Here is a 12847-nt window from a genome sequence, read left to right as displayed (position 1 = left end):
TTTTAGTTTTAGTATTTTAGTAGTTTTAGTAACGATAACCATATTACACAGATAGATAAATACCCATCCCCCCTATTTAACCTCATAATGTTTTATGTATTGCCATACATAACCATAGCATATACCTGTTTTTCATAATTTTGTCACTGAAATACTTTCAAATTACTATTGTTAGCCTATATATAAAATATGTTTTAAAAAAAAATTCTATAATAATTATATAATTATATTTTCGGTCATTTTTATTATTATTTTATTTTATTTATTTTTTATTCCCCCCTTTCTTTATTTTTTGGAACTTGATGTGTGGAACTACTTTGGTCACCATGAGCTATCACTGTCCAGAAAAGAGCTGTAAAAAAGCCAGGATTAACAAAATAGCTGTGCTGCAAATCAAATGTTGTGATTTGGCGACAGTCATGACACAATAGGCAAAAGGTTTCTATAATTTGTTTTGAAATGCAGATTAATGGATTATTTTCCACAGATGCACTAAACATCATCTATGTTAAAACTCTGAGCTATTATGATATTTTATGTCGTTTAATGACAGCTTCGTTTAAATGCAGTTTGTCGAGTTATACACACTAGGGGCCATTAAAGGATTTAAATACAAACAATGCACACAGTAATACACAGTAAAATCCTCATGAAATGTGGTTGGTTTTGAATAACCTTTATATATATGTAATTGCAGATGCACCATATCTCAAAGCTTTGCTGCAGGGTTACTAATCATAATTTGGTCTGGATGCTCCAGCTGCGCTAGTGGTGTCGATATTGATCCTGAGGCCACACAAGTACACTATTGATCTCACAGACAGACATTTAATAGACTGAGTTACAAAAACCAGACAATCACTGCCGCTCAACCAGCAGTATGTGAACGATTTTTTTTCAAATTGTGAGCGATAATTTTTCATATTTACAATCATATTCTCTTCTGATGTCTATTTGTCCCTAACTGAGGATCAGTGTTTGGGGTAATGCATTACAAGTAACGTGAGTAATGTAATCAGATTACTTTTCCAAGTAACTAGCAAAGTAATGCATTTCTTTTAAATTTACATAAAAATATCTGACTTACTTTTTCAAATATGTAACGCAAGTTACTTTGTTTTCCCTTGTATTGATTGACAGCTCTCCTGCCCCCATGTTGAGAGAAAGCGGGAGTAAGTATGGAGGCGTTGTGTCCGCTGTGTAACCATGATGCTTATTGTAGTTTTAGAATAAATGTGAGAATCTCCTCACTTGCACAAAAACAGATTCAGCATTCATCGAAATGAATAAAATTCATCTCACTTTGTCTTGCAGCTGACTTTTGATGATCCAATTCAACCATATGTATATGCAAAAATGACTTTAAATAAACATCACAGTTGTGTTTCATTTTTTTTATTGCTAAAATAATAGTGTTGAACCTACTTCTGCAATCCAGAATGGCAGCAGAGCTGAAAGGAGCTGTGCCCTGTACTGGACAGGCGTGAATTAGCATTTCCTTCTGTCCGAGGCTTATTCGTTTCACTTCTGGTGTGAAAGGGCCTTTACTTTTGACCAAAAATAGAGCTTTTTTTGTTATAAAAACCAAACAAACAAGCCCAGTTTGGGGTTTTAAATAATTTGAATCATTACATATTATGAAATGCATAAATAAAAAGATATGTAAAAACAATCAAATACAAGATAAATATGCAATATTTCAGAATATATGTTTTTATAGACTTACAGGTTACTGAGAAGTTGTATCCGCTGCTTTTCACATTATCAAACACAGTGTAGAGAGTGAATAATGTAGTTCCAGGAAGCAAAGAGCTGTCTGTGTCTGTCACTGTAGAGGATTGGTCATAAAAAACCCTGATAGGAATCTCAAAGACTCCATATTTCAGAATATATCTGTATCTGAAGTCATTGTTCACACTGTACCACATCAGTCTTATGTTTCCATCATATAATTGGAGCTGTAAAAGAGAAGTAAAGAGTCTAGTGATGTTGTGAAGAGTTCAAGCCCAAAGTAGAAAAAACAAAAGAAAATAAGCTATTTTGTCAAGTATTAGGCGAACATCAGTTTTGAACGTCCTAAGTAGTAAGTAAAAGTAGTAAGCAGATAGACTAACGCACAAATAAAAGGTTTCAGAAAGAAAAAAACTTCCATGAATGATGTATAAATAACATTTTTGTGCTAATGTTTTGATTAGACCAGATAACTTTGAACCAACATTAATTACCATTGCTGGAAGAACGTTTGTTCATAACTTAGAGAGAACCTTGCCAGAACGTTATCCAAAGTCCTGAGAAAGATCCCTAATAGCTGGGACAAACAATACAAGACATTTCTGAGTTGTTGTTTTTTTCATACAATGGACTGTAGGTAAATATCACCTCATCCAGCCCTATTTTTGTTTTCTATCTTGCAAAGTACCTTATCCCTTTATAAGACAGAAACCTTTGCAAACGATTCTGTGCATTAGTGAACTGTCTGAACGAATCAAACTGAATTTGGAAACTATTTCAGACTTTCGATCAATAGTGATTCTATCGCTAAGCTTCCGAGTCCAAACAGCTGAGAGAAACACGCATGACACTTTGCTGAAATATTACCAGGGGAAATGGTTACCAGGACAAGGCTTTATCAGTAATATTTTAGCAATATTTCACTCGGATCTAGCGACACCCATGATTACATCACATCAAACCTTATCAAAATGAAAAACATTTCATATTGTTCAGAAACAGTCATGTTACCTGACATAGGCCTTACATTCTAAAAGAAAAGGAAATAGCAGTTAGAGATCACCATCACTGAAAATATGCTATATTATCTTTGAAATATATGTTGAATTCAGATATAAATGAACACTGGTACAGTGTGCAGAAGAATTACAGTAACTCACACATGAAGGAAGAACAAACAGCACCAGCACAGCTCTCTTTATCATCAGACAGATCAAACGTACTACTAACAAAGATCCACCTGCTCCCATACACATGAAACACAGCAGGAAAAAATGAAAATCTGTTTCCCCTTACTAGATTAAACAGAGAAATATATGTGCAAACATAAGCAAATATACAGTTGAGGAAACAGTATTAGTCAAAGAAGTCATTCAAGTTACAAGGCATCACCGTATGCAATATCACATTGCTTTTTGTTTGATTAGATAACAGTGACTAAAATGTCAAAATTGCCAATAGTTTGGTTATTAATCCCACCACAAAGACCCTGACCCTATTTATACAACTGCCAATAGTGTACATTTCTGTAATAAAATAGATCTGTTAAGAATGTATGGTTTTCCATTTCAGAGGGGAAAAAATTAGAAAAGATAATTGTGAGATAACGTTTAAAATAGTCACAATGTGAGCTATAAAGTTACTCTGAGGCAGAAACAGACTTCCATAGTGATGCCTACATCATCTAGTTACATATCATATTTGATACAAATTTCTAAGGCCTCTAAATTATCAGCATGACCAAACCTGAAAATTGCTGGAAAACCTGTTGTACAATCAACAGAGAGTTAATACCGATAGTATAAAAAAAAAAAAAAACAAAAAAAAAAACATCCGCCTTCAGGTTGAGGTACTTGTGTCTTTTTGAGTATCAAATATGATACATCAGGGCTTTTGAGGAACATTCATTGTATTGCATTGCATTATGTTTTGCCCACAGTGCTTTGATCATAAAACTAATCATTTATGATCTTACCAAGGAATACTATGTTGTGAGAAATGGAGTGACAACTGATTTTCATAGATATTTTATGTAAGTAGCCTGTTATACTGTTATAAAAACCTCATTGATTTACATTACAATCAGAATTTCATCTTACTTTTTGGCCATATAAATATCGGCACCAAACTGGGCCGCTGAGTAGGTCTGAGCTATTTTTCTGATTAAATTATTTCATGTCAGGCTTTACAGGGTTAATGGTTGAATGAATATTAAGCAATATATTTGCATTGTTTTAAGAGTAGGTATGGACGTAAAAAAAAAAAAAAAAAGCCTCAGAACACATTCATTTGATGCTGGTAGCGCAATCTGATAAGTAGCATTTTTCGCTAGCAATTTGTGCTGCTACATGTTTGTTTTAATAGGGGGTAGTAGCAAACCGTCAGAACACCGGCTGATGGATTTAATCACAAGACAATTTAGCAAGTATACAGCGCCACCAGCAGGTCGTCAACTAAATATATGAAGCCAGCTTAACCTTTATCACACAGAAGACAGCAAGCCATGATGGGGCATGTTACCTTGTTTGCTCTCTTGGGAAGGAGGAAATCCAATAAAGCTTGACAAAGTTGCAGTAATCCAGAACAATAGCCTACAAGAACCCAAGCAAGGTGCCTAATTAGTACTAGCTGGGTGGTATATTTGACAAGTTTGGACATTTGATAAGATTACCACCACCAAATAAGACAGAAACAGCCTTTACAACCGTGAAGGTTTACCTGTGAAGTCCTTCAGTGGATGCCAAGGCCTCCACAACATTAAAGGTGCAGTAAGAGATTAAAGCTGTTGAAAGTACCAAAACACATGTAGCCAATCAGCATTAAGGGGCGTGTCCAATCATTAGGGGAGAGGTGCCTGCATAGCCTGTTCGTGAATTTTGGTCGCGAGGCTATCAAAATAGTGGCTTGTTTGTTTGTTAATTCAAATATTCTCCGAAATCAAGAGCATTCAAGTTTAACATCTGCGCAACAGCTCATCTTTCCAGATTTCATTCATGCTGGACACGTATGAGACTTTGTTTAGAGAAAACATTTTTAATAAATTGGTGCACAGTTCTGTATACAGTAACAAATTTTACATATGGTTTACAGATGATCATAAAGTAAAAATCTGTGTTGTCTTGATGGAGGGTTGCAAACAGAATTCTGCTACATTCTTGATAACAACATAATAAGAAACATATAAGGTTGTTTTCACACATTACTTACAAGCCTGTTGCTAATATCCTATTTTGCACTATAGCAACTTTTATTTTTGTCTCCATAACAAATCTTACATTGTTTATAATAATTATAATAAAAGTGTTTAGTATGCTAGGTTTATCATGAAAGATCTATCCACGTCAGGAATGGTCCCTCACCGAGCCTCCAAATCCACCTAATTTGAAACTTAAGCCTATTGATAGATCACATATTATATAAATAAATAAAAGCATTTTCACACAGTGTTTAAAAAAACGGAAAAATGCAACCACTATCTCAAAGAAATCTAAACCATTTTCAGATAATTATAGTACTTCAAATCAATGGAATAAAATCATTATGAAAGGCCTGAAAGTTAAAATGTGGATTTATGTTCTCTAACAATATACATCTACTACAGCTGATGACAGAAGCAAAGCAAAAGAAGGGAAAAATGTAAGTTTGATCTTATATTTCACAGACTTCAGGACCATCTGGACGTAAATTATCCAATGACCCAACTCTTCCATAAGGTACACGTGCAACATCACATGAAGTGTAATGACAACACTGGCATGCTTTGAAATATGAATGCTTCAAACTATTCCAGGCAATTTTTGTGGTCCACTATACAAAATAAGTTTTCTTATTCTATGTGAACGCATTTGTATCCAAGCAGCTTATTCTATTGAAAAAAAAAAGTCTGTTTGAAATACTAGATTTGCTTAAATTTGAGGGTAGGAAAAAAAAAAACTCAAAATCAAGAGTCAACAATTCTGATAATGGTTTAAAATCACCACTAAAATATCATTCATAGAAAATGGCAAAATTAGTCACACAATAAGAACTACTCTTTCTTTCCTATAGCCTTACCAAATGTACAACACAAAAGTAACTTTCAAAAATGCTATATATTGTAACATGCTAAATCAAGTATGTGTGCTGTACCTTATTAAATGATACTGCTGATTTGATCTTTAACACATAAAAAAAGAAAACGCTGCTTTCAGTAGTCTTCATGGCAGCACTTTGTAAACGATTAAAGACCTATGAAGCACATTTGGCAATCAACTAAATAAATGGCGTAGAGCCACGACTGAAATTTCGGTGACTTAAAGTGATGATCAGCATCTTAAACAGTAGTTCACCCAAAAATGAAAATCTGGTTTTCATTTACTCGCGCTCAAGCTGTTCCCACCTATATGTGGAGGAATATTCATGCAGCTTATTTCCATGTTCATTTTTGGGTGAACTGACTAATATAATAAAGGTATTTTGGAGACTCTAGTCAAACACAGGGTTTCTGTAGGATAATAGCACCACACTCTTTCACTATCATATCCGTATGATCAAATCATAAACTTTAAGGGGGAGGAGTGTTTCACGGTCCCTCTTTCAAGCAGGTGTGAGCGGAACTGAAAGCTGGAGGCGTTGAAGGGGTTTGACGAGGTAAGACTGGCCCATCATCTGTGATCTGACATTTAGGGTGGGCAGAAATCTGCAAAGTAAGGGTGCTGTAGGGCTTCCTCTGCTGAAATTCGCTGTACTGGATTGCATTTCAGAAGATTCTGCAAACACAGAAAAGTCCAGCTAAACCATGAGGCGTGAAAGCATGAAGTAATTGCTTCCATGATGAGAATATATGTACCTGTAGAAGGTCTCTGCCAGTGCTGCTGAGTTTCGGGACCACATTCACAAGTGATGTAGTAGCTGGGTACATTGGGTACGGCTATCAAAACATCAAAAAGAGATGGGGAAAGGAATGCAGAATAAATGTATGAAAATAAAGCAAGGCCTTTTATTCTTTAAGAAAGTATTTCTTAAAACTCAATTGATTTGGTTTATTTGTACATTCTAACACTTGTTATGGTGTGCAAAATCTGATGACCTGCCCTGTTCTTGTAATGAATATCTTTGTGCCGGCATTTAGACGAATACATTTTGTACCTTATAATCTGGAAGTTTATTCATAGTCTGCCATTGTTCTTCTGTCGGTGTTCCCAGCAATGTGCCAAAATGTTAAAGTTAATCAGCTCAATGGCAACTTGGCTTGATGTGCCAAGTTTCTACACGCATTGCTTGGCAACTTCATTATATTACTTATAATTACATCACAACGGAGCCCCTAAAGGGACATGGTGATGGAAAAAAATATGAGATGGGAGGAAACATTAAATACAGTATCAATGTTTTTGGGTTCCCCCCCCAAAAAACTTTTTTCAGTTGTTTGCGAGCGAGCGCAAAGTTTCTCAGGGGAACAAAAAAAGATTTTAAATACATTTTTCCTCATATTTTTTTTCCACCATCACGTCCCTTTAGGGGCACACATACATAAAGACAAATAAATTCACTCAAAATGAAAATTCTGTCATTAATTACTCACCCTCATGTCGTTCCAAACCCGTAAGACTTTCGTTCATCTTCAGAACACAAATGAAGATCTTTTTGATGAAATCTGAGAGCTTTCTATGGAAGCTTGTTTCCGCCACTGAATAAAACATTTTAAAAGCTAATTGTGACTTTTTATCTCACAATTTAGAGTTTACATCTCGCAATTCTGACTTTATTTCTCAGAATTGCGAGATATAAAGTCAGAATTGTGTGAAATAAAGTCGCAATTGCGTCTTATAAAGTCAGAATTGCGTGAAATAAAGTCGCAATTGCATCTTATAAAGTCAGAATTGCGTGTTATAAAGTCAGAATTGCGTGTTATAAAGTCAGAATTGCGAGATATAAAGTCAGAATTGCGAGATATAAAGTCAGAATTGCGTGAAATAAAGTCGCAATTGCGTGAAATAAAGTCAGAATTCTGACATCTTTTCTCAGAATTGTGAGATATAAAGTCCAATTCTAAGGGGAAAAAAAGACTTTTTTTTTTTTTTTTTACCTCAGAATAGTTTATATCTCACAATTCTGACTTTCTAACACGCAATTGCGACTTTATATCATGCAATTCTGACTTTATATCTCCCAATTGCGTGTTATAAAGTCAGAATTGCGTGATATAAACTCGCAATTGCGAGAAAAAAAGTCAGAATTCTGACTTTATAAGACGCAATTGCGACTATTTCACGCAATTCTGACTTTATATCTCGCAATTCTGACTTTATAAGACGCAATTCTGAGAAATAAAGTCAGAATTGCGAGATGTAAACTCGCAATTGTGAGATAAAAAGTCGCAATTATCTCTTAAAATGTTTTATTCTGTGGTGGAAAACCAAGCTTCCAGAGCTTTCTGTCCCTCCATTGACAGCTACACAACTACCACTTTGACTTTTTCATAAAGTTCATAAATAGATAATAAAACTAACCCATATGAATTGAGCGGTTTAGTCCAAATTTTCCGAAGAGACTAGATCCCTATATGATGAACAGAATTAATTTAGGCTTTTATTCACATATACAGTAAACACTGACCAGTGAACATAAACAGAAGCTCAACCGAACCTGCTTGACGCATGAGAACAAACCTCTCGCTGAAGCTCAAACGTGATGTGTAACACGAGAATGAACATCATTGGTTCTCGCTGAAGCTCAAACGTGATGTGTAACACGAGAATGAACATCATTGGTTCTCGCTGAACCTCAAACGTGCTGCGTAACACGAGAATGAACCTCATTGGTTAGTGTCAAGTGGTAGTTGCGTAGTTGACATTGGAGGGACAGAAAGCTCTCAGATCTTCATTTGTTTTCCGAAGATTAACGAAACTCTTACAGGTTTGAAATTACATGAAGGTGAGTAAATGAATATATTATGTATATATAAATTACATTAAATGTACCATCCTGCACTAGGTATCAACAATATGAAACTTCAAGATTACAGTTCTATCCAAAAGTATAAACCCAACATAAATCTTAAACAGATCAACTGTTTAAAGGATAAAGGATGTAAAGGATATCTAAAGATCCTCTTTAGCTGGTCGTCCACGTCATTGCCAGGAAATAAGGGCCGTCCTGCATTTGCCAGTTCTAAAAAATAAAAAAAAATATACAGAAAAACATATTCACGTACTACAAGAAAAGCTTTACTACAAAAAAAAATTTGTTAAATGGAGGTTTTCCTACCAGCAAATATACACCCTGCAGACCACATGTCGATAGAGGTAGAGTATAGCTTAGCACCAAACAGCACATCCGGTGGCCTGTACCACAACGTCACCACCTGAAGCCAATCAACATGAAGTGAGGAACAGGGAAACGCTGATATAGTCCAAGCTGCATCTGAAGCCGTGAAGCTTACCTCAGCAGAATAACATCGGACAGGAATTCCAAACGCTCTGGCCAAGCCAAAGTCAGCTAACTTCAGTTCACCGTTCTGATGACAACAAAATAATACGGATTTTAAAGTGTTTTTGGGAGTACAGCAGAAATAAAGGAACATGGAGCATGATTCAATCTTATAGTCATATATAACACACACCTGCCACACTAAGGGTGAATAATGAATATCCAATATCAAAGTCATTTACTTACTCTGTTGATGAGCAAATTTTGTGGTTTGAGGTCTCGATGGAGAACATTTCGGCTGTGGCAGAAGGCAAGACCCTTCAATAACTGGTACATAAAGGACTGCAAGGAGAGAATTAAAATGGCATTATCCGATACCTAAAAGATTAAACATGCCATCAAGAGATGCTCTTCCGTAACACATTCTTTTCAGGGCTTTATGCAGATTTAAAAAAAACAAATCAAACCTTGACAATCTCTGGATCCAAGTCACCATTACAGCTGTCAAAGTATTTCTTCAAATCCTGTGAATGAAAATCATTCTACAAGTTACAAAACACACTGATCTCACAAGACTCGTTCATTCGGATCACTGGAAACAGGGTAAATAATGATGCAGGAACTTGCTCCTACCTGATCGCAGAACTCAAACACTAATGTGAGCTTCTTATCACTGTGAAGGACATCATGCAACCTATAAGAACAAGTAGCTGTTGTTAAAGGGATAGTTCACCCAAAAATGTTTAAATGATCCCATAATTTACTCACCCTCAAGTCATCCTAAGTGTATATGACTTTCTTCTTTCAGCCAAACACAATCAGAGTTATATATAAAAAAAATATCCTTGCTCTTCCAAGCTTTATAATGGGATTAAATGGTATCTTTGTTTTTGAAGCCCTAAAAAGCCCATCCATCCATCATAAAAGTAATCCATACGGCTCCAGGGGGTTAATAAAGGCCTTCTGAAGCATCAGGTCAGAGGTCACTTTTCCACCGGAACTAGACTCGCATACAGTCGTTACCGGAAGCTAATGATTATAGATTCTAAAGTTATAAATGCAAATACAAAAATACATCACTTCACTTCAGAAGGCCTTCATTAGCTTGGAAGAGCCAGGATATTTTTTTATATAACTCAGATTTGGGTTTGGCTGAAAGAAGAAAGTCTTATACACCTAGGATGGGTTTGAGGGTGGGTAAATTATGGGATGTAATTTTGGGTGAACTAACCCTTTAATGCATCACAATTTCTATTTCATCACTATTTATTTATTTATCAATAATTATTTTGAAATGCTTCTTTAAAAAAAAATACTTGCAACCAACCAAAACTGATTTTATATGGTTAAATATATAAAATATGCAATAATAATAAAAAAACTATACTTATTAATTACATTTATTCTGTATGAAATATGCTAACAATACATTTAACAAAAAATAAATAAATAATATATATATATATATATATATATATATATATATATATATATATATATATATATATATATTAAAACATAATACAAAATAGGAAATATAAATGCAAACTCCATGCATGCTGTAAGCTTAAATATACTGAATATGCAAACAAACATACCTTACAATGTTTTTATGCTTCAGTTCTTTCAGGAGGCAAATTTCTCGTAAAGCTGAACTTGGAACACCCTGTCGTAGGATTGAAAATTAATGTGACAGTTTGTTTTAATATGACTTGCTTGTGCTTCACATCCCAGTCTTACCTCATCATCATCATCCAATCTCACTCGTTTGAGGGCCACAATCTCATGTGTTTCTCTGTTTTTAGCTTTGAAAACGGTCCCATATGTACCTGGAGACAGGGTACAAAGCAAGCAGAGGGTACAAAAATCAAGTAAGCAGAGGGTACAAAACAAGTCGGTCTGACTTCAATGCATGAATTAGAAAAATCACTATAGAAATTGGATAAGTTGGCAAAACGTCAATAAGAATAAAACAAAATCTCAAATGGGCGTGGCCTAGCAGCAAAACATGTCTTTAAATTGTCAGGCAGAATAAGTTTATAATAATACTTATATTGTGTATAATCTTGCAGACAGCGTTGTCAAGATGTAACCGTTACTTTTCTCAGCATACTTCAGAACTGACCAATCACTTTCCTTTTTAATAAATAGATGAGGATTTAAAAAAAAAGATTTACTAAAGATTCTTGCCGACTCAAGTACTCATTCGATTAAATTAGCCTACTATATATTTAAATTAGTATATTTTTTCAGTGTGTAAAATCTCGCCAAGAATTACCAATAATAATCGTTCTGCGATTTGATTTGAATGTTGTCAAAGTGGGCTGTGTCTGAAATCGCATGCTCTCTTGAGTAGGTACTTATTCTGAATAAGTAATTACTTCACGAACACTAAAAAAAAATCATGTTCTATATAGTATGAATGTGTGTCGTATGCATGCATCCCAAATCGCATACTTCCCTACTATATAGTAGGCAAAAAACAGTATGTGACAAAATAAGTATTTCCGAATTCACAGTACTCATAAAATAGTTGGCAAAAAGTACTTGACCTACTACTTCAAGCGAGATTCTGAAGTGATGCAACTGACGGTCACATGATAATGACAACATGGCGAATATAGTACGTCCAGATTACATTTATATTACATACATTCATACTATACAGAACATACGTTTTTAGTGGTCGTGAAGTAATTACTTATTCAGAATAAGTACCTACTCAAGCGAGTATGCGATTTCTGACACAGCCACAATCCGGACATACTACATCTGCCATGTTGTCATTATCATGTCAGTTGCATCGCTTCACTGCCATTCATAAATCCTCGCCCATGGCCTCATGGGATAGTAAAGTGTCCATCATATCAGTATGCACACTTCAGAATCTCGCCGGAAGTGGTAGGTCATCCGAGTACTTTTTTTATGAGTACTGTGAATTCGGACATACTTCTTTTGTGTTGACATATTTTTTTCGCCCACTATATAGTAGGGAAGTATGTGATTTCGGATGCAGACTTTGAGCCTCCATGCGCCCCCTGGAGGAAGAAACACTTTATGCCTCATAGGAATCAGCTACTAACTAACATTTGCAGCTCAGTGAGAGTCAAAGAAAAGCTGCTAATGATACTGCTATGAATGAACGATCAGTTTGATTCGAAATAATCAATGCAACCCCTCCATTTCTCTGAACAATAGCGACGGCATCATTTAACAGGTGCGCAAATGCCGTTTTGATTTATTTAAAGCCAAGTGCATCCTCTCAATAGCTCAGTATGAGCTTGCTAGCTCTAGCTTAGACTTTAATCTCAACACACGCTTACAAAGGCATAATTCACAGCAGACTGTCAGACGCTTTAAGCTCTATAACAGCAAACCTTCATGATTGTTAATACTCTATAAATCTCCAATGCAGATAACGTTACAGCCATTCAGGCCAGACAATCCATAAACGTTACTCACCCTCTCCTATCTTCTCCAACTTCTCATACTTTTGCATGGTTTAAGCCAGCTACAATAGCTTTTAAATAAAGCGTCCTGGCTCCTTAATTTCCTACGTTTTAAAATAAATAATACGGTTTAAATAATACAGCTGATTACTGTCGGTTTTTTTTTACCAACAAGGGGCGTAGTACGCAACATGAAGAGAGCAATAAGGGTTTCAAGATGGCGATTTACTGAGTCACACTTCAAAATAAAAGTATCG

General features: G+C 35.3%; 1 protein-coding gene across 1 annotated transcript; it reads right to left on the bottom strand.

The window, feature by feature from the left end:
- Window positions 1-4739: 4739 nt before the first annotated feature.
- cdk5 (cyclin dependent kinase 5) lies at window positions 4740-12812 on the bottom strand. Its single transcript, XM_079863193.1, has 12 exons — window positions 12604-12812; window positions 10882-10970; window positions 10740-10807; window positions 9775-9835; window positions 9609-9665; window positions 9388-9483; window positions 9155-9229; window positions 8980-9076; window positions 8814-8883; window positions 6859-6919; window positions 6560-6640; window positions 4740-6479 (listed from the first exon to the last, which is right to left on the bottom strand). Exons 1-12 carry the CDS (start codon window positions 12638-12640, stop codon window positions 6393-6395), a joined length of 879 nt encoding a protein of 292 aa, XP_079719319.1. The 5' UTR covers window positions 12641-12812; the 3' UTR covers window positions 4740-6392.
- Between the last annotated feature and the right edge of the window lie 35 nt (window positions 12813-12847).

This window comes from Squalius cephalus, assembly GCF_949319135.1.
Source record: "Squalius cephalus genome assembly, chromosome: 25".
NCBI classification, from domain to species: domain Eukaryota; kingdom Metazoa; phylum Chordata; class Actinopteri; order Cypriniformes; family Leuciscidae; genus Squalius; species Squalius cephalus.
This window is presented reverse-complemented; position numbering and strand designations above follow the sequence as displayed.